Source organism: Styela clava, chromosome 5, assembly GCF_964204865.1.
Source record: "Styela clava chromosome 5, kaStyClav1.hap1.2, whole genome shotgun sequence".
Classification (NCBI taxonomy): domain Eukaryota; kingdom Metazoa; phylum Chordata; class Ascidiacea; order Stolidobranchia; family Styelidae; genus Styela; species Styela clava.
The window spans coordinates 6,234,489-6,258,109 of record NC_135254.1 but is presented as its reverse complement, the minus strand read 5'-3'; the positions used below and the strand labels follow the sequence as shown (position 1 = coordinate 6,258,109).

Here is a 23,621-nt window from a genome sequence, read left to right as displayed (position 1 = left end):
CCACACTCGTGTGACGCTAGCCCACACTCGTGAGACGCTAGCCCACACTCGTTTTTGACAGGCCATACTAGGGGTAGCTGGTCCGTGCTTGGTATTGCATTTGCGCTGTGTATATCCAATATGGTCTCTATTTTGTCATAGCCACCAAGTTTTTATGTATTAACGTTTATAAAGTGGTAAAATAGTTGGTTAACCCCTTGACGTCAGACTGAGTGTGGGCTGAGCGAGTGTGGGCTGGGGTAACTTTGGTTATTGCCCCTTTTGCACACGCAATGATCAGTCCTAATATTGGTTTTACATTTTGTAGGAAAATTATACTTTTAATATTGTACTGGGGAGGTGCAATGTTACACCATTCCCAGAATTGTCTAACATAAACGCATTCAAAAAATAAATGTTTACAAGTTTCTACAATGTTGTTGTTACACAGCTGGCAGTACCGGTACCCATCATCACCATCTACCCAATGCCTTATTTTATCCCCTGTTTGCAATGCCATATGTGCTATTTTCCATCCTAAAATTTGTAACTATTCTGATTTGGCACTGATCATTTAACTTACTGACGGCTATCAACAAAATGTACCGTACCGTACCGTACCCTTACAAATAAATATTCGCCAAGGCGCATATGATATTATGTTCGGGACATCAGTAAATGGTCGCAAGGTGTCGCAAAAATCACAGATTTCAGACTTTCAGACTTGCCTTGTCAATATGTTACGCCCAACTCGAAATTCACAGAAATATCGGATTCGAATCTATTATTAAAAACCTGTAAATCAAGACATTAAAGAATTCTGAACCTATACATCTGCGGATAATAGAATATTTCAATAGGATTCAAGGTTTTCGCACGGGGTTCTGGCGAAACTGTTCTCGGAAAGTCGCGACATTCAGCGAGCCCGTTCCTGCATTTTAGTTTTGTTTTAGATGTTAGTTAGATGGACGACCGCATGGTTATAGGGCACCACAGCAGACGACTAGTGTTCTACTTGGCGTTCCGAAAGTCATGTATTAGATTCATGTAATGTAGTGGTTGGCAAACTTTATGTACCGTAGCGTCCGTAGGCCTATTTGTGAGCCAAATATACAAATATTTCCGGTAGCGTAGGGGTCACCTGCAAACATTCACCACATTAGATTTCAAATTATGGTGCACTCGCAACTGTTATTCATGTGTTAAAATACTGCGTTTCCTATTTGTTATTAAACACACCAATAAAAATTGTTTTTGTTTACTTAATGTCAATGTGGAGGGTAATGTTATATCTCTGTGTGGTGGCAAAAGCGCTAGAATCAACTGGCAACCAGTCGATTTAGAAACCAGGTATAATTGAGCTCGTTAGTATCAAAAGCAATATTGATTTTGCACTTTCATACACCATGCTTTGAATTTAAATGATATTTCAGATCTACTCTTGGCAATGCCAGGTTCACCAAATTTAAACTATACGTGTGGTAAAAATAAATGTAGTATTGGATTACCCCTTCTTACTTTTAAGTTATGGCGAGATAATGCGTAATGCCACTAATAAAAATTCCAGTGCTTGTTTGCTCAAAGAAAGAAGAGCATCGTGCAATTCGTTCTAGTGACACGTGACAATTTCTTTCTTGTTTGCGCGGGAAATTCATACATGACGTAATTCCTTGAAAAAAAAAAGCATGGCCTATGCAAACATTGTCATGGGCCTGTCTGGCTTAGTCTGTATAGCAAGTTGGAGAAAACCGATATCCATTTACATATAAATAACACGTTTCTATTCAAAATAACTGCAAAACAAAAATTGTCAATCATTTGAAACGTATAGGAGAGATTTCTTGCTATCGACTAGGTAAAAAAATCGCATTATTGACTAGGCCTTATGTTAAGGAGATGGCTTATATTAAAATCATTTCTAAAATTTAGAGTAGGTCTTATTTTCTGGGAAACACGGTATATATAAAATAAACCGGGATCACGAATCTCGAATGATGTCACTATTTTATTGGTTTAAGAAACGTCGAGACATTGAAGTCGAGAAAAGCGCTAAAATTCCTGAGAGATCCAAATATGCTAACTTAAAAAAGGTAGTAATGTAATTTTACGCCCAACACGAACGACATTTAGCGTGTGTCATTCAAAGAGTTCGAAAAAAATATTCGAAGTTGTCCGTTAGGCATTTTACATACATTTTATGGTACCCCCGAAGTATGTGAACCAAGATGGCGGACACCGGAACGTAGTATATGTATCAGGTTAGGGTTAGGCCATAATTTCAGGTACAAATACTACGGGAGTCAATTGGCTAGTCCCCGAGCTCGCAATATAATAAAATAGAGAAAATTTGAATATAATTATGGCCTAACCCCAACCTGCTACACATATTACGTTCCGGTGTCCGCCATATTGGTTCACATACTTCGGGGGGAGTGCCGTTTATTTGCACTTTACGATTGGGGGGGGGGGGGGGGTGGAAACACATTATGAATGAATTGAAACGTCTGTTTTTTTACAGTGGAAAAGTCAGTGGATTCAAGAATTAGGGAATTAGAAGAACGAATGTGGCAAAATTTGATGAATTGGACGAGAAGATTTTTCTGGGTAATATCAATAATTCAAATATTTCGGCCTTCTTCCAACGGAACATTAAGTGAACGCAAAAATAGAACAAAAAACAATATTGAGTAAATTTGGGAGCGAGCATAATTAAAAATTAAATTAGATAAACCCGGCATCATAAGAACCTACAGGGATCCTTCTTATCCAAAGAGTTGAACATTACTTTCTTATTTGAAACAAGTAGAGACAACGCACGCGTCATTATAACGCGTATGTTTGGTTTGTGTCCATATATTTGAATACTTTCCTACTTGTTTTTGCAGGAACTTGTGACGACATGATATATCAGGGGGGGGGTGTTACATAGCTTCATTAAATCGGTTCAAATAATCGGTTCTCAACATTACGATATTGTTTTCGAATATGTTCGAACAGTAATGCCGTCTTCATACGCATGATTGGCTATGACATTCGACCATCTGGTGATTAGAAAATTTTTTGACTTACATGCAGTTATTGAAATTTTAAAAAACTAGTGACCAAATACACGGGGTTACGATAAATCACAATCCCTGGCGTATTCAGTCATTTTCCTAAAGCTCCAAAGTTTCAACGAAAACATAATAGGATTCTCACTTTATTTTGATCATATGCGCAATAATTTGCCTGAAATTTTTATATTAATCCCAACCAAGAGCTTAATTATTGGGGGGGCTTCATTTTTTCCCATAATGACGTAATACGACGCTTACTCGTGCCTTTTACCCGAACAAGGCTAGATAAAAGCAGAAAGGCAGACACTGAATCTCCATAGACTTACTTGGCTGTCGAATTATCCAAGTTATACAAGCGGCATTTTATCTATCCCGATTGGTTCATTTGGTGAAAGGATTATTGATATCAAGCCAGTCTCCGGTAAATCAATGGTATTGGAAGGTGTATGAGAATTTCTGTCTCACTGCAAAAGCCGCAAAATTGTTTTTCGAAAAAAAGGTTAGTTACGCCTGTGTTCCCAACCCAGAAGATTTATGAACTCCCCACTTCATATGTTTAATCTTGTCAGGAATTTCATATTCAATATAACCCAGAACATACCATGAATCCTATTTTATATGCTTACTCCAACCATTTGTATGAAGCTGTGTATATCTATCCTGACACATAACATATAGTGAATCTCACTTCATATGCTCAATCTTTTTTTCGTCTGAAGGGTTTATGTACGAAAAAAGCGTACAATGAATCCTAACTTCATGATTATTCTAATCTCAAGTTTTATATCTGACTTGACACAAAAGTTGGTCAATATCGATTATAAATCTATTCCTAGCCTAAATATATATTGTCGATTTTTGGTTTTCTTTTCGTTCGGTCGGTATTCAAAGTTTTTTTGTAAACCATTGGATAACTTTTGCCCAATTCGACTAATTAAGTTGCTGACTAAGACACCATCGGCTCGCCCTACCTGTTCGTCTATTATATAACCCTCTCGAAATAAATAGACGCCCGTATTGACTATTACCGCCACGCCCCACGCTCGACACTAGTTACGTCAATGTTCTAATCAAGCCTTTTTTTGTTTCCACCAGACGAAGCAAACCATACTGTCAAGTGGAACCATCGCTTCATACACTAAATATTACCCAGGATTTCCTTACCCTTCTTCCTACGCATCTTACACTGGAATGGGGATCGGCGTAAGAAATCCATCGGCTGGCAACCAAGGAATGTTCAACTACCCAAGTTCGTCCAGCAACCATGGGGTTCTGTGTCAGAAAGAAAGCCTTTAATCGTAATATAATTTTTTTGTTCCGAGATTTTGAGTCTATGTATCTAGAGACAATTGTGCCTTGTTTGCGAGAATATATTCCACGAATCAGACTATTAACGATTTTATGGCTCACCCCACCATCAAATCAATGCACCTGTATCATATAGTTGACTAATCCGATACCCGACATGAACTAGTAACAGGACGAAAAGCCGTGATGTGCTTTATTATTAAGCCTCTTGTCGACTTTTTTCATTCGCATAATAAATTTGACAATTTTCTCATCCTATATGCAGGTGGTTGCTAACACGCTTATCCATAGAAATACATGCGCAGATGGTAAGAAGCAAACGATAGTTTTATTCGGTATTTTTAAATGAAGTGTTCGCTAAGTAATAAATAAGAATAACATAGTCCCTTCACGAAATCGCAAGTTTATTTGTAAGCATTCGTTTAACCTATTCGGACAAAACTTAATCGAACGAAGATTTTGTGGAAATTATATTATTCTTACCTATGACTCTGATAATAATAGAAAGACATATCCAACGGACAAAGGAAAGGCAGTTCAATATGCAATGTTCTAGTATTTTCCGTATTGTTCATTAACAGTTTACAATAGAGAATTGATTCGTGTCCCAGGAGGAATAATTTTCGTCAAATTGAATTTTTTTTCATCAAACTTGATAAAAACATTAATCCCGAGATATTAATTGTCCTCAATCTGACTTCATTTCAACCATTCATCTAAACTTGCACGGTTATTCGTCAAATTCATTTACGTACAAGGAAATCAGCTGTTCGCTCATATTTTTTTTTGACAAAAGTAACGGTTCGATATTTTCCCCTTTGTTTCAACTGAGTCCTTCAGAATTGAATATTTTTGCTATTGGAATAGATATTTTGACGACTCAGGTCTCGCCACAAACTTAGCCACAAACTTAGTCACAAACTTCTCGCAAAATCTTAAGTATCAAGAGCTAACTGAGTGATAAAGAACTCACAGGCCAGATATTAGTTGACGTGGAAATTTCAATTTCGTAATCATTTATCAGCAATTCTTTTCTTTATCATTCATTTTTGCAGTCAACTAAACAATTTCACAAGAAATCAACTTGTAATTACTGATTATGAGCTGACCACCAGATCGCGGAACTGTCACACGGCGCGCAAATTTTGATGACGTCATAGCACAAAACTTTCAGGGGAAAAACGAATTCAAAAGATCCCACAGCCACAGGAGTTGTCGAAATAAATACAAGTAATATTTTTTAAGCGACAACAACGATATTTTTTGACCACTGAAAATTTCAAAACAATTGGTCCAGTATTTGAGGAAATAAACGATTCCTTCACAACAACATACTAATAAAACGATCCATCTATTTCCATTTCGTTTCCAATAAAGTCCGATAATATATAAATATTTTTACAGAGATATAGGGGCAAATTACATATCGTATTCTTGTAAGTAAGTTAATACGCCGCAATATTGGTCGTCTTGTTTAAAACAAAGGCATATCAAACGGAAATTGTAATCTTGTCTGCATATATAATTTTTTCGCAATCGAGATTATGTTCATTTCAAATTCTGATGGCGTCATCGCACAAAACTTCCAGGTGAATAACGAATCCAAAAGAAATAAAAAAATGAGATAATAATACTATTTCTCTGAGTATGGAAGCGCGTGGAACCAATGTTGGTTATTGAGCAGCGCACCAAGTAGAAATATTTTTTCCAAACAATGGTTCTAGATTCAAAATACTTTCCCAGTTTATCTGCAGATCAGGTCCCGAAGTATGGGGTGTGGACAAGTTTGTGCTTGTTCAGTTGATAGGTCGACTTGAAACGTTTTTCACAAAATGTACATTGATACGGTCTTTCTTCTGTGTGAGACAGGTAATGGGGTTTTAAACTAGTTTTGTGTCGAAACTTCTTTCCACAAATTCCACATTCGTAATTTGATTCTGAATGTGGAATGTGGATCTTCATATGCGTTTTTAAAGAACTTTTCTGGTTAAACGCTCTGTGACAAATATTACATGAATGTGGTCGTTTTCCTGTGTGTATAAGTTCGTGTCGATCCACGTATGCCTTCGTAAGAAATCGCTTTCCACACGTAGAGCAAGAATACGGTTTTTCCTCTTTGTGTGACATTACATGTTTTTTTAGTGAACATGCACTCTTAAGCTGCTTTCCACATATTTTGCACACGCCCCCGCCTTTATTGTCTTGTTTTTGTGACGTCTTAGTCTTCGCATTTTTTACACCGAACTCGGTTGGCTTTCTGGAATGAGTCAACATGTGGTCAGCCAACAAATTCCTGGTTGTGAAATCCGTTCCACAAGTTTCGCATTTGTACGATGCATGAGCTGTCGTTTTGGAATCGTCGCTCTCTCTTTCATCGCTTTCAATTCTGACTCTTTTACGATTGCGAATTGAAGTCATTACATCTGATTCGCCACTCTCTCTTCCAAAGTCGTGAAGCGAAGTCGTCCCATTAGATTCGTTACTTTCGCCTCTTTCATGGCTGGGAAGCAAAGTCGTCCCATCGGAATCGTCGCTTTCTCTTTCAACTTTGACCCTAGAATGACTAGGAAGTGAAGTCGTCGAGTCGTATTGGTCGCTTTCTCCTTCAACTTTGACCCTAGAATGACTAGGAAGTGAAGTCGTCGGGTCGGAATCGTCGCTTTCTCTTTCAACTTTGACCCTAGAATGACTAGGAAGTGAAGTCGTCGAGTCGGAATCATCGCTTTCAATTCTGACTCTTTTGCGATTGCGAATTGAAGTCATTACATCTGATTCGTCACTCTCTTTTTCAAGACCATAAAGCGAAGTCGTCCCATTGGATTCGTTACTTTCGCCTCTTTCATGGATGGGAAGCAAAGTCGTCCCATTGGAATCGTCGCTTTCCCCTTCAACATTGATCCTAGAATGACTGAAGAGTGAAGTCGTCCCGTTGGAATTGTTGCTTTCAACTCTTCTATGGTTGGCAAGGGAAGTCAACACATGTGAATCGTCGCTTTCCCTTTCAACTTTGACCCTAGAATATCTGTTATTTGAATTCGCCACACGGGAATCGTCGCTTTGCTCTTCGAATCTGGCTCTAGAATGGCTGTTAAATGTACTCGCCCCATCGGAATCGTCGCTTTCCCTTTCAACTTTGACCTTAGAATGACTGTAAAATGAACTCGCCACATCGGAATCGTCGCTTACCCTTTCGACTCCGGCCCCTGATTGACTGTTAAGTGAATTCGCCGCAATTGAATAAACGCTTTGGATGCTGACTGTAGAATAACTGGGAAATGAATTCGTCCCTTCAGAATCGTCCCTTACCCTTTCAACTTTGACCCTTTTAAGGCTGGGAAGTGAAGTCGACAAATAGGAATCGTCGCTTTCTGTTTCAACTTTTACCCCAGTGTGGCCGTGTGTCGTCATCTCACTTCCCTTATTATATCCGTGTTTAATTGACATATTATCAGATTGATACATCTAATTATTGTTTAAGCTCATTTTATCATAACAATCTGTAAATGAAAAATAATATACACAAATAGCAAAATGAACTCGTATGGGACTTGGTTTATAAAAGCTAAGAACTGTGTGAGTATACGGAAACGCACCTCCACTGCGCTCTCGTATATATAGGCAAGTTACAACATTGTAAGGAGAGGCCGCGTAAGAAGAGTCAGTTGGCAAAAAAGGGGTTGACCTTGGAATCTTGCCCGCCCCTTCTGATTATATTTCATGATTATTGTTAATCATCGATTTTGATCGGTAAGTATGTTGATGGATATTTGTCTGTTTGTTTGTTTGTCTGTCTGAGTAGACACGCGATATCTCACGAAAGCGAGGCTGAATCTGCTCCAAATTTTGCATGTGCATTAATTATATTTCGGACTAAAAGCATATTGATTTTGAATGAATTATGTCGCATAATTAGCGAGTTATTAATTAATTACTGATGGGACACGCTATTGAGTCAAAGCGAAGGATACATGCCGCTAGATCGATAAGTCGGCGGTCTCTCATCGCTATCTCTTTTGTTTATCTTTACTGCAATATGTACTGAACTGTCATTATCTACCTAAAAAATTTTAAACCAAAGTAACTCCGGATATGGCTCGAAAGGGAATATACTATTTTTCAGACATTTGTTATTTTTCACTATCTCGTTCGCGTATGATTGTTCAGTTACTCCACTTTCGCCTATGATTAGCTTCTTAGTTGATAAATAAGTGGCTGATGAGAATAAAAAAAGCAAAACCGATGTTAGCAAAACGATGTAATTTGTCGTTTCGAATTTCCATGCAGAAAACCTCATCAGGGTGTGATATGGTAAAGAAATTTCGCGGCTCCTCGTCAATTGCAATCGAAATATTGTCTTTATTTTTGTTTTAAATATATTTATTTTTTGTGTTCTTTGTTTAATAGTACAATATTTCATGCACGACGGAAATAAATATCTGAATCTGAAACTTATGTAGATATATAGTAAGAATAATTATCAAGGTGTTATATCTAATCTAAAAATACGATAGCATTATATAACAGCTCTAAATAATTTTTGCGAAGATGCATACAAACTCGTGAATTATCTATAATGTAAACAACGATTCATATCATGCTCTAATAAACTTTGTCTGCATACAAATTTGATAATCGACAAATTATACTATTTTGCTAACTCAGATTGTGTTATATTCATAAGCGTAGCCTAAAAATAAAATAATCTAGGTAGAAATACACTGAATGGTACAGCAATCTACAACTGACATACATTTATAGTAACTTCAGTCGAAATCCGTTAAGAAACGATAATTAGCCGGGATATACTATCTCACTCAGCCCCGCAGGCATTCTTACAGTTTCTTTCGCTAGTAATTATTAAAAGATTATCTTTAACCTTACGCTTCGGACATTAGTAACAATCGACGCCATTGCTCCTATTATCAACGTGTATTGTTCAATCTCTGTCCTAATTTTGAATAATTCTTTTATATTTCAGCATATCTTGTCGCTATTTACTTAGCAGATATTGTTATTTCCTCACTTTGCATGACCAACTGACTAATTTCATACCGGACATGGATTGGTAATCAGACTAGAGGTCATGGTTCGCCATATTCGGGAAAAGGCGTGAAATATTATGCTACATTTTCTTTTCTATATTGACCTAATACAACGTTTACTAGTGCCTTTTGCTCCGAACATGGCCAAATAAAAGCAGCAACTGGTATCTAACAATATCTTGAAGAATATCTCCATAGACTTTTTTTGCTGTCGAATTATCCAAGTGATACAATCGCCATTTTCTCTATCTCAGTTGGTTCATTTGGTGAAAGAATTATTGATAGGAGGCCAGGAAAAGTCAGTCACCAGTGAATCGTTCAAGAATAAGATAAAATGTTTTTTTTTGGAAGCGCGCGAGAATTTCTGTCTCGCTGCAAATACCGCAAAATTGCTCTTCAAAAAAATGTTGGTTACTTCTATGATACCAACCCAGAATAGTTATAAATCCCCCACTTCATATGTCTGGCATATTCAATCTAACCCAAAACATACTTTAAACCTTTTTTTATATGCTTACTACAACCATTTGCATTAAGTTTTACATGTATCCTGATTCAAAAAATATATTGAATCCTACTTCACGATTAGGATAGGATTTACATAATTATCCCGGGTGAGGGAACCGATGAGACGGCTTAACTATATGGCGAATCACGCTGTTTCTTACCATTCCATGTCGGGAGTGGGATCAGTTAGCCAGTTATTTGTTTTAGGACGCGTGGACTTGAGGGTGGGAGAAGCCATAACCGACCAGCAGTTACGTGAACCACCCTACAGCGACGAGGAGTCCAGCATTCCTCTCGCACATAACCATCCCCGCATGGGATTTGAACCTACGAAACAACGCAGAGTAATCAGAAGTGAAGCGAGTCAATTAATCTATCCTCAAGTTTTATATCTGACTTGAGCCAAAAGTTAGTCAATATCTATTATAAATCTATTCTTAACTTAAATATATTAATTATTGTTTGTTTTCGTTCCATCGGTATTCGAAGTTTTCTTATTATTAACCATTGATAACTTTTGCCCAAACACTCTAATTAAGTTACCGACTAAGACACCAACGGCTCATCTATCTTATAACGGTCTCGAATAGACGCCCATTATTGACTATTACCGCCTTGACATACACTCGGCTCTATTTACGTAAATGTTCTAACTAAGCATTTTTGTTTTCACCAGACGAAGCAAACCATACTGTCAAGTGGAACCACTGCTCCATACACTAAATATTACCCGAGATATCCTTCCTTTTTGGTATCTCACTCTGGGATGGGGATCGGCGTCAGAAATTCATCGACTGGCAACCAAGGAATGTACAACTACCCACGTTTGTCCAGCAACCATGGGGTTTTGTGTCAGAAGGAGAGACTTTTATCCTAACATGATTTTTTTGTTCCGAGATTCTTAGTCTATGTATCTCGAGACTATTGAGACTCCTTTCCGAACGAATTTTACAGGCGAACCTACAATTTGTCCACGAATTGGACTATCAAAGCTTTTACGGCTCATCCCACCGGCAAATCCATGCACTTGAATCAAATGATTGACTAATCCAGGGGTGTGCAACCTTCCCGCAAGAAAAAAAGGTGCGTCCTGTGTAGAAGTGCCAATCTTGAATGATGTACGGCACGCAAAACGAGTTTTTATTTGAGTTCAATCTGTTATGTGCGAGTGTACGACCCCTTTACGACAACTTGCGTTGCAAAACCTATACCGGAGTCCCATTTATTATCTATGCCTATGATGTTACAATGCCCTAACAGCTATCTTGTGCGAAGCGAGCAACGCGTGTCATAAGATTAATGCCCAAAAATTTTGTTCCTGTAACCACTAGAAAGCCCTCGGTTCCACCCAGTTATTTTTATCTGGTACTCCTGTATTAAAGGTTGCACACCCCTGATCTAATTCTATACACGACATGGACTTGTAATCGGACAAAAAGCCGTAATTCTCCTCAATATTAAACGGTCTCGTCGACTTTTTTTTTCCGAAATAAATTTGAAAATCAAAAGCATAAATTATTCCCATATTTCAAAAAAAAATAAAAACATGAAATTTTGGGTGAATCAGAGGGAGTTTCAAAATAAAAGAAAAAGCCTTCTCTACCTCGAAATTTGAATATTATTAGTAAGAAACGTATTTCTTTAACAGCAACAGTAATACCCCAACAAGAACAACAGTTAGGCCAATTGATTCATAGGTCTACTTTATGTCAAATAACATTTGATTTACATGAAATGGAATCCCGAGTATTCAAAAAATCGAGCTCACACAATATAAGACAAGAGAGCTACGCCCAAATATATGGACACGTCTGTTCGCAGTACAGTACGGTTTACCGTACCGTCAGATCACAGTCTACAAATATATTCACACCAAGCGAAGCAGTACAGTAGGACACAAAATGGCGTCCGATATGCGCAGAACGTTTAATGACGTCATAGCAAACAAAAACAAACCTCACAGAGCTAACAGGAATATTTAAAATGAATAAAAGTAATAGCCTTCTGGGGTAAAATTTTATCTTCAACCACTGAAAATTTCAAAGCAATTGGTCCAGTATTCGAAGAGAAAAGCGAATTTTTTAAAACTGATGGAGACAAATAATAAAGAAAATAACAATAACAACAAAATTTTGAAACGATCGTTATGTCCACTACGTGTCCAAAAAAAGAGATAACAATGCAATTTCATTAGTAGGGAAGTCGCATCAAGTAGAAGTATCAGCGCTCCAGCAGTGTGTGCACCAATATGGAAAAAACTAATTTTGTTCGAATATTTTACACCACGGGACTAAAATCTATGGGCAGGGGGTATATTCACTTGGCTAACACATACAGTGCCCGAACTCGTAATAGAACTAAAATAAGGAAAATCATGGGAGTACCGCCTTATTTTTTTCATACAATAGTTCTAGTTTCGATAAGATTTCCCAGTTTATCTGCATATCAAAAGAATCAGGTCCCGAAGTATGGGGTGTGGACAAGCTTGTGCTGGTTCAGTTTATGACTTGACTTGAAACGTTTTTCACAATATGTACATGGATACGGCCTTTCCTCTGTGTGAGACAGGTAATGGGTTTTCAAACTAGTTTTGTGTCGGAACTTCCTTCCACAAATTCCACATTCGTAATTTGATTCTGAATGTGGAATGTGGATCTTCATATGTGTTTTTAAAGAACTTTTTTGGGTAAAGGTTTTGTTGCAAACATCACATGAATGTGGTCGTTTTCCGGTGTGTATAACTTGGTGTATATTCACGTAATCTTTTGTAAGAAATCGTTTTTCACACGTAGAGCAAGAATACGGTTTTTCCCCCGTGTGTGACATTATATGTTTTTTTAGTGAACATGCACTCTTAAGCTGCTTTCCACATATTTTGCACACGCCCCCGCCTTTATTGTCTTGTTTTTGTGACGTCTTAGTCTTCGCATTTTTTACACTGAACTCGGTTGGCTTTTGGGAATGAGTCAGCTTGTGATCAGCCAACAAAGTATTGGTCGTAAATTCAATTCCGCAAGTTTCGCATTTGTACAATACATGATTCGTCGTATTTGATTCGTCGCTTTCTCTTTCAACTTTGACCCTAGAACGACTAGGAAGGGAAGTCGTCGAGTCGGAATCATCGCTTTCAATTCTGACTCTTTTACGATTGCGAATTGAAGTCATCACATCTGATTCGTCACTCTCTCTTTCATGGCCGTAAAGCGAGGTCATCTCATTGGAATCGTTACTTTCGACTCTTTCATGGCTGGGTAAGGAAGTCGTCCCATTGGAATCGTCGCTTTCCCGTTCAACTTTGACCCTAGAAGGACTGTAAGGTGTAGTCGTCCTATTGGAATTGTTGCTTTCAACACTTGTATGGTTGGCAAGGGCAGTCATCACATGTGAATCGTCGCTTTCTCTTTCAACTTTGACCCTAGAATGGCTGTAAAGTGAAGTCGACAAATCGGAATCGTCGCTTTCCCTTTCGACTTTGACCCCCGATTGACTGTAAGGTGTATTCGCCGCAATTGAATAAACGCTTTGTATTCTGACTGTAGAATACCTGGGAAATGAATTCGTCACATCAGAATCGTCGCTTACCCTTTCAACTCTGACCCTTTTATGATTGGGAAGTGAAGTCGACAACTCGGAATCGTTGCTTTCCCTTTCGACTCCGTCCCTTGATTGAATGTTAAATGAGTTCGTTGCAATTGAATAAACGTTTTGGACGCTGACTGTAGAATAACTGGGAAATGAAGTCGTCACATCAGAATCGTCGCTTACCCTTTCAACTCTGACCCTTTTATGATTGGGAAGTGAAGTCGACAACTCGGAATCGTTGCTTTCCCTTTCGACTCCGTCCCTTGATTGAATGTTAAATGAGTTCGTTGCAATTGAATAAACGTTTTGGACGCTGACTGTAGAATAACTGGGAAATGAAGTCGTCACATCAGAATCGTCGCTTACCCTTTCAACTTTGACTCTTTTATGACTGGGAAGTAAAGTCGACATATCGGAATCGTCGCTTTCTGTTTCAACTTTGACCCCCGTCTGACTGTAAAGTGAATTCGCCGCAATTAAACTGCCGCTTTCGACTCTAACTGTAGAATAACTGGGAAGCGAGGTCGTCACATCAGAATCGTCGCTTACTTTTTCAACTTTGACCCTTTTATGGCTGGGAAGTGAAGGCGACACGACGGAATCGTCGCTTTCTGTTTCAACTTTGACCCCATGGCAGTGGCCGTGCATCGCCATCTCACTTCCCTAATTATATCCGTGTTCAATTGACATATTATCAGATTACCTCATCTAATTGCTGTTTATGTTCATTTTATCATAACAATCTGCAAATAAGATATAATACACAAATAGCAAAAAGGACTCGTATATGACATGGTTTATGAAAGCTAAGAACTGTGTGGGTATACAAAAACACACATCCACTGCGCTCTCGTATATATAAGCGAGTTACAGTATAGTAAGGAGAGACCGCGAAGAGTCAGTTGACAAGAAGGGGGTTGACCTTGATGTCTTGCCCGCCCCTTCCGATCACATTTTATGATTATTGTTTGTTTGTTTATCTTTACTGCAATATGTACTGGACTGTCATTATATACCTAAAAAATTTAAGCCTTGATAACTCAGGATGTTGCTCGGAATACCCTCAAAAAAAAACATTTATTTTTCAGAGATTCGTTATTTACACTATTTCATTCGCGACTGATTGTCTAGTTACTCCACTTTCGCTCATGATTAGCTTCTTAGTTGATAAATAGGTGGCTGGTGGGAATAAATAAAGAACAACCGATGTTAGCGAAACGATGTAATTTGCCGGTTTTCGAATTTTTATGCAAAACGCAAAAACTTCACCGGGATATGATATGGTAAAGACACTAGCGTATATTTATATATACATATATAATGAGAAATATTATCAAGATGTTAAATCTGATCAGAAAATACGATACCATGATATACTAGCTCTAAACAATTCGGCGAAAGTGCAAACAAACTTCTGAATTATCTTAATTATAAACGAGAATATCGGTGAGAGACCGAAGACTTATCGATTGAAAGTTAGGGGATCCCAAAACAGCGCTCTTACTCCATAGTGACACCTTGTGTTCCATCACTAATTAATTAATAACTCGCTAATTATACAACATAATTCATCCAAAATCAATAGGCTTCTGGTTCCATTTGATGATTGCACATGCAAAATCTGCAGATTCAATCTCGGTTCGTGAGATATCGCGTGCATCTCACGCGAACCCTAACCCTACATATCTGAAATACATATCTGAACCTGAAACTTATGTATATATATATATATATATAGTAAGAATAATTATCAAGGTGTTATATCTAATCTAAAAAGACGATAGCCTTATATTAAAGCTCTAAACAATTTTTGCGAAGATGCATACAAACTCGTGAATTATCTATAATGTAAACAACGATTCATATCATGCTCTAATAAACTTTGTCTGCATACAAATTTGATAATCGACAAATTATACTATTTTGCTAATTCAGATTGTGCTATATTCATAAGCGTAGCCTGAAAATAAAATAATCTAGGTAGAAATACACTGAATGGCCGTACAGCTATCTACAACTGACATACATTTATAGTAACTTCAGTCGAAATCCGATAAGAAACGATAATTAGCCGGGATATACTATCTCAATTAGCCCCGCAGGCATTCTTACAGTTTCTTTCGCTAGTAATTATTAAAAGATTATCTTAACCTTACGCTTCGGACATTAGTAACAATCGACGCCATTGCCCCTATTATCAACGTGTATTGTTCAATCTCTGTCCTAATTTTGAATAATTCTTTTGTATTTCAGCATATCTTGTCGCTATTTACTTAGTAGATATTGTTATTTCCTCACTTTGCATGACCAACTGACTAATTTCATACCGGACATGGATTGGTAATCAGACGAGAGGCCATAGTTCGCCATATTCGGGAAAAGGCGTAAGATATTATGCTACATTTTCTTTTCTATAATAACCTAATACAACGTTTACTGGTGCCTTTTGCTCCGAACATGGCCAAATGAAAGCAGCAACTGGTATCTAACAATATCTTGAAGAATATCTCCATAGACTTACTTTGCTGTCGAATTATCCAAGTGATACAATCGCCATTTTATCTATCTCAGTTGGTTCATTTGGTGAAAGGATTATTGATAGGAGGCCAGGAAAAGTCAGTCACCAGTGAATCGTTCAAGAATAAAATGGTGTTGGAAAGTGCGCGAGAATTTCTGTCTCGCTGCAAATACCGCAAAATTGCTCTTCAAAAAAATGTTGGTTACGTCTATGATCCCAACCCAGAATATTTGTAAATTCCCCATTTCATTATTTCATATGTCTGGAATATTCAATCTAACCCAAAACATACTATAAATCTTATTTTATATGCTTACTCCAACCATTTGCATAAAGTTTTACATGTATCCTGATCTAAAAAATATAATGAATCCTATTTCACGATTAGGATAGAATTTACATAATTATCCCGGTTGAGGGAACCGATAAGACGGCTTAATCATATGGCAAATCACGGTCTTTCTTACCATTCCATGTCGGGAGTGGGATCAGTTAGCCAGTTATTTGTTTTCGGAAGTATGGACTTGAGGGTGGGAGAAGCCATAACCGACCAACAGTTACGTGAACCACTCTACAGCGACGAGGAGTCCAGCATTCTTCTCGCACATAATCATCCCCGCATGGAATTTAAACCTGCGAAACCACACAGAGTAATCAGAAGTGAGGCGAGTCAATTAATCTATCCTCAAGTTTTATATCTGACTTGAGACAAAAGTTAGTCAATATCTATTATAAATCTATTCTTAACTTAAATATATTAATTATTGTTTGTTTTCGTTCCATCGGTATTCGAAGTTTTCTTTTTGTAAACCATTGATAACTTTTGCCCAATCACTCTAATTAAGTTGCCGACTGATACACCAACAGCTCGCCCTAACTGTTCATCTATCTATCATATAAATAAACGCGAATAAATATACGTCCATATTGATCCTGCACTCGACCCTATGCTCATCAATGTTCTAATCAAGCCTTTTTGTTTCCACCAGACGCAGCAAACCATACTGTCAAATGGAACTACTGCGCCATACCCTAAATATACCCGGCATATCCTTCGTCTACGGCAGCCCTGTACTCTACGGCAGTGTTTCCTAACCCGAGTCCGCGGTCTCACATGAGTCTGCGGAGCGTTTAAACGAGTCCGCAACGAGCCAGAAATTCACTCCGTTCCGCAATCGTTTTTGCGATACTTAACTATCAGACAAGTTACGATTTACGTTAGAATTCACATAAAACATAAAAAGCAAGTGCATTCTCATAACACTAATCCAGTCAATAATTACTGGTTACTGAGTAGGACTGGGCATATATTCAACTATTAGAATAGAAATTTACTATTCGAAAATTTGGTAACAGGTGACGCGACGGTTCACCTTAGCGGCGCTTCATCAAACAATTGGATTTAACAACTCACTTGCGGATTTCCGACGAAAACACGAGTCGGCACACGCGTCAATACATACCTAAGGGGTGTTTCTTGCGAGTACGACCAACGGGGAATATTTTTTTTTTATGGTAAGTGTCAATGGTGACATTTTTTTTATGGTAAGTGTTGCGACCGATTAAAAACGCTTTTTTAGACATTGCAAATTGCATAATTTCGGGTGCTACCGTGGTATACGTACCAGGGATTTTCCACTTAGGATTCTATGCTTTACTGCCTCCACATTGGTGCGTACGGGACTGGAGCGCCGTAAGTGTTGTACGACCGGATCAGATTTGTCGAATTCACAAAAATACGAATCAAAACGAAATGTAATCAGACACTTTACCACGCATTTTTGTGTCCACGGATTGTCATGATATTTTCCAAGTAGTATTGCTTTTATTATGTCAACCCAACCGCAGATTAAAATGATCTCAATTAAATAAAGTAAGTCCTCGGGTTACGACGACCCCGACTTACGCTGTTCCGAGGTTACGAACGCACTTCATGAAAATATAAAAGATAATACTGTACTGTAATATCGAAGCCCTTAAACTGGCTCAGTGTGATCAAGCAGTGCTTTGGGCTCATTGGTTTTCGTCATTTACATCGTAAATACATCGTGGACAATTGCGAACTATTACGATTATCGATATGGAATTGTTTTCTGTTTCTCTAACAAAGTACTTTTTTGCATTATTTGAGCATTTTATTACAGTACCATACTTTACAATACAGCACAATATGTATAAAGTAATTTATGTATAATGTTCCTACTTACACTGAAATTCGGGTTACACCGCGTCTCAAGAACGAAACAACGTCGTAAGTCGGGGGACTTACTGTAGTATAGGAGCAAATCAAAAATACATGTCCATCGGCTTGCTTCAGTATTATTAAATATAATCTTAATATATACTAAATCAAGTTGTACTTGGAAAGTTATAGCAGATAGTAGGATTTTTCTAACGGCCATAACAAATTCGCAAGATTGCAAAAAATATGTATCAAAACTAAATGTAATCAGGCAATTAATTCCTACATTTGTATGTTCGCAGATTGCCGTGGTATTTTAAAGAAGTACTGCGTTCATCTTGTCGTAAGTCGACGCAACCGCGAGTTACTATGAACACAATTAAGTTAAGATAGAATAACATTTTAAATTCTCATTGTTGTCATGGATTGAATCTTGTGCTACAGAAAAGGCTCTCTTAATTAACGAACGCGTAATTGCGGCAAATTTCCGATTTTGAAATTCGTTAAACTTCTGTTGTATTTGGATTTATTGCTTTTTCACACAGAGTACGGTTGCAATAAACGGACATTGAGTCCGCAAAGGTTTTCGCCGTTGGGAAAATAGTCCGCGACCAAAAAAGGTTGGGAAACACTGGTCTACGGCTTCTTTCACAGGAATGGCGATCGGCGTCAAAAAAGCATCGTCTGACAACCAAGGAATGTACAACTACCAACGTTCGCCCAGCAACCATGGGGTTTTGTGTCAGAGGGAGAGACTTTGATCCTAATATGATTTTTTTGTTCCGAGATTCTTAGTTTATGTATCTCGAGACTATTGAGACTCCTTCCCGAACAAATTTTACAGGCGAACCTACAATTTGTCCACGAATTGGACTATCAAAGCTTTTACGGCTCATCCCACCGGCAAATCCATGCACTTGAATCAAATGATTGACTAATCCAGGGGCGTGCAACCTTCCCGCAAGAAAAAATTGTGCGTCCTGTGTAGAAGTGCCAATCTTGAATGATGTACGGCACGCAAAACGAATTTTTATTTGAGTTCAATCTGTTATGTGCGAGTGTACGACCCCTTTGCGACAACTTGCGTTGCAAAACCTATACCGGAGTCCAATTTATCATCTATGCCTATGATGTTACAATGCCCTAACAGCTATCTTGTGCGAAGCGAGCAACGCGTGTCATAAGATTAATGCCCAAAAATTTTGTTTCTGTAACCACTAGAAAGCCCTCGGTTCCACCCAGTTATTTTTATCTGGTACTCCTTTATTAAAGGTTGCACACCCCTGAACTAATCCTATACACGACATTGACTTGTAATCGGACAAAAAGCCGTAATTCTCCTCAATATTAAACGGTCTCGTCGACTTTTTTTCCGAAATAAATTTGAAAATCAAAAGCATAAATTATTCCCATATTTCAAAAAAAAATAAAAACATGAAATTTTGGGTGAATCAGAGGGAGTTTCAAAATAAAAGAAAAAGCCTTCTCTACCTCGAAATTTGAATATTATTAGTAAGAAACGTATTTCTTTGGCAGCAACAGTAATACCCCAACAAGAACAACAGTTAGGTCAATTGATTCATAGGTCTACTCTATGTCAAATAACATTTGATTTACATGAATTGGAATCCCGAGTATTCAAAAAATCGAGCTCACACAATATAAGACAAGAGAGCTACGCCCAAATATATGGACACGTCTGTTCGCAGTACAGTACGGTTTACCGTACCGTCAGATCACAGTCTACAAATCTATTCACACCAAGCGAAGCAGTACAGTAGGACACAAAATGGCGTCCGATATCCGCAGAACGTTTAATGACGTCATAGCAAACAAAAACAAACCTCACAGAACTAACAGGAATATTTAAAATGAATAAAAGTAATAGCCTCCTGGGGAAAAATTTTATCTTCAACCACTGAAAATTTCAAAGCAATTGGCCCTGTATTCGAAGAGAAAAGCGAATTTTTTAAAAATGATGGAGACAAATAATAATGATCGCATCAAGTAGAAGTATCAGCGCTCCAGCAGTGTGTGCACCAATATGGAGAAAACTAATTTTGTTCGAATATTTTACACCACGGGACTAAAATCTATGGGCAGGGGGTATATTCACTTGGCTAACACATACAGTGCCCGAACTCGTAATAGAACTAAAATAAGGAAAATCATGGGAGTACCGCCTTATTTTTTTCATACAATAGTTCTAGTTTCGATAGGATTTCCCAGTTTATCTGCGTATCAGAAGAATCAGGTCCCGAAGTATGGGGTGTGGACAAGCTTGTGCTGGTTCAGTTTTTGACTTGACTTGAAACGTTTTTCACAAAATGTACATGGATACGGCCTTTCCTCTGTGTGAGACAGGTAATGGGTTTTCAAACTAGTTTTGTGTCGAAACTTCTTTCCACAAATTCCACATTCGTAATTTGATTCTGAATGTGGAATGTGGATCTTCATATGTGTTTTTAAAGAACTTTTTTGGGTAAAGGTTTTGTTGCAAACATCACATGAATGTGGTCGTTTTCCGGTGTGTATAACTTGGTGTATATTCACATAATCTTTTGTAAGAAATCGTTTTCCACACGTAGAGCAAGAATACGGTTTTTCCCCCGTGTGTGACATTATATGTTTTTTTAGTGAACATGCACTCTTAAGCTGCTTTCCACATATTTTGCACACGCCCCCGCCTTTATTGTCTTGTTTTTGTGACGTCTTAGTCTTAGCATTTTTTACACTGAACTCGGTTGGCTTTTGGGAATGAGTCAGCTCGTGATCAGCCAACAAAGTATTGGTCGTAAATTCAATTCCGCAAGTTTCGCATTTGTACAATACATGATTTGTCGTATTTGATTCGTCGCTTTCTCTTTCAACTTTGACCCTAGAACGACTAGGAAGGGAAGTCGTCGAGTCGGAATCATCGCTTTCAATTCTGACTCTTTTACGATTGCGAATTGAAGTCATCACATCTGATTCGTCACTCTCTCTTTCATGGCCGTAAAGCGAAGTTATCTCATTGGAATCGTTACTTTCGACTCTTTCATGGCTGGGAAAGGAAGTCATCCCATCGGAATCGTCGCTTTCCCGTTCAACTTTGACCCTAGAAGGACTGTAAGGTGTAGTCGTCCCGTTGGAATTGTTGCTTTCAACACTTGTATGGTTGGCAAGGGTAGTCATCCCAAGTGAATCGTCGCTTTCCCTTTCCACTTTGACCCTAGAATGGCTGTAAAGTGAAGTCGACAAACCGGAATCGTCGTTTTCTGTTTCGACTTTGACTCCTGATTGACTGTAAGGTGTATTCGCCGCAATTGAATAAACGCTTTGTACTCTGACTGTAGAATACCTGGGAATGGAATTCGTCACATCAGAATCGTCGCTTACACTTTCAACTCTGACCCTTTTATGATTGGGAAGTGAAGTCGACAACTCGGAATCGTTGCTTTCCCTTTCGACTCCGTCCCTTGATTGAATGTTAAATGAGTTCGTTGCAATTGAATAAACGCTTTGGACGCTGACTGTAGAATAACTGGGAAATGAAGTCGTCACATCAGAATCGTCGCTTACCCTTTCAACTTTGACTCTTTTATGACTGGGAAGTAAAGTCGACATATCGGAATCGTCGCTTTCTGTTTCAACTTTGACCCCTGTCTGACTGTAAAGTGAATTCGCCGCAATTAAACTGCCGCTTTCGACTCTAACTGTAGAATAACTGGGAAGCGAGGTCGTCACATCAGAATCGTCGCTTACTTTTTCAACCTTGACCCTTTTATGGCTGGGAAGTGAAGGCGACACGACGGAATCGTCGCTTTCTGTTTCAACTTTGACCCCATGGCAGTGGCCGTGCATCGCCATCTCACTTCCCTTATTATATCCGTGTTTAATTGACATATTATCAGATTACCTCATCTAATTGCTGTTTATGTTCATTTTATCATAACAATCTGTAAATAAGATATAATACACAAATAGCAAAAAGGACTCGTATATGACATGGTTTATAAAAGCTAAGAACTGTGTGGGTATACAAAAACGCACATCCGCTGCGCTCTCGTATATATAAGCGAGTTACAGTATAGTAAGGAGAGACCGCGAAGATTCAGTTGACAAGAAGGGGGTTGACCTTGATGTCTTGCCCGCCCCTTCCGATCACATTTTATGATTATTGTTTGTTAGTTTATCTTTACTGCAATATGTACTGGACTGTCATTATATACCTAAAAAATTTAAGCTTTGATAACTTAGGATGTTGCTCGGAATACCCTCAAAAAAAACATTTATTTTTCAGAGATTCGTTATTTTCACTATTTCATTCGCGAATGATTGTCTAGTTACTCCACTTTCGCTCATGATTAGCTTCTTAGTTGATAAATAAGTGGCTGGTGAGAATAAATAAAGAACAACCGATGTTAGCGAAACGATGTAATTTGCCGGCTTTCGAATTTTTATGCAAAAACTTCACCGGGATATGATATGGTAAAGACACTAGCGTATATTTATATATACATATATAATGAGAAATATTATCAAGACGTTAAATCTAATCAAAAAATACGATACCATGATATACTAGCTCTAAACAATTCGGCGAAAGTGCAAACAAACTCCTGAATTGTCTAAATTATAAACGAGAATATCGGTCAGAGACCGAAGACTTATAGATCGAAAGTTAGGGGATCCCCAAAACAGCGCTCTTACTCCATAGTGACACTTTGTGTCCCATCACTAATTAATTAATAACTCGCTAATTATACAACATAATTCATCCAAAATCACATGCAAAATCTGCAGATTCAATCTTGCGTTCGTGAGATATCGCGTGCATCTAACAGACAGACAGACAGACAGACAGACAAATACCTATCAACATACTTATCGAATAAAATCGATAAATAATAACGGTTTATACCATAAAATGCATGGTCTAATGAAATTTTTCTGCATAGAAACTCGATACATCGACAAATTATACTATTTTGCTAACTTAGTTCTGCTATATTCACAAGCGTAGGTAGAAAAACACTGAATGGCCATTTACAACTAACGTGCATTTATTAAAATTTCAGATGAAATTCGTTAAGCTAAGATAATTAGACGGGATATACTATTTACTTCGTCGCGGTCATTCCCACAGTTTCTCGCGCTAGTAATTATTGAAAGTATCTTAAACCTAACGCCTCGAACAATCGTAACACAGATAAGCAATCGGCGCCCTTGCTCCTATTATCAGCGTGTATTGTTCAACTCCTGTCCTCATTGTGAATAACTCTTTTGTATTTCAGAATATCTCGTCGCTATTTACTAGTAGATACTGACATTTCCTCGATCTGTCTCACTAATCTAATACCCGACATTGCCTGGTAACTTCTCCATATGATTACCCCTTCTTATCGGCTTAGCCTTGATTAAGCCCTTTTTCACTGGGGATAAATATGGTAAATCTATCATGTGTA

General features: G+C 38.0%; 2 protein-coding genes across 2 annotated transcripts; both read right to left on the bottom strand.

Annotated features, from left to right (window-relative positions):
• Nucleotides 1-4,519: 4,519 nt before the first annotated feature.
• On the bottom strand, nt 4,520-8,939 carry LOC120344070 (uncharacterized). The gene has a single exon (XM_039413152.2). The coding sequence runs from the start codon at nt 7,803-7,805 to the stop codon at nt 6,099-6,101; it is 1,707 nt and encodes a 568-aa protein (XP_039269086.2). The 5' UTR covers nt 7,806-8,939; the 3' UTR covers nt 4,520-6,098.
• A 2,491-nt stretch (nt 8,940-11,430) lies between these two features.
• LOC120344072 (uncharacterized) lies at nt 11,431-22,941 on the bottom strand. The gene is made up of 2 exons (XM_078112689.1): nt 20,428-22,941; nt 11,431-14,137 (listed from the first exon to the last, which is right to left on the bottom strand). Exons 1-2 carry the CDS (start codon nt 22,057-22,059, stop codon nt 12,347-12,349), a joined length of 3,423 nt encoding a protein of 1,140 aa, XP_077968815.1. The 5' UTR covers nt 22,060-22,941; the 3' UTR covers nt 11,431-12,346.
• Nucleotides 22,942-23,621: the final 680 nt, after the last annotated feature.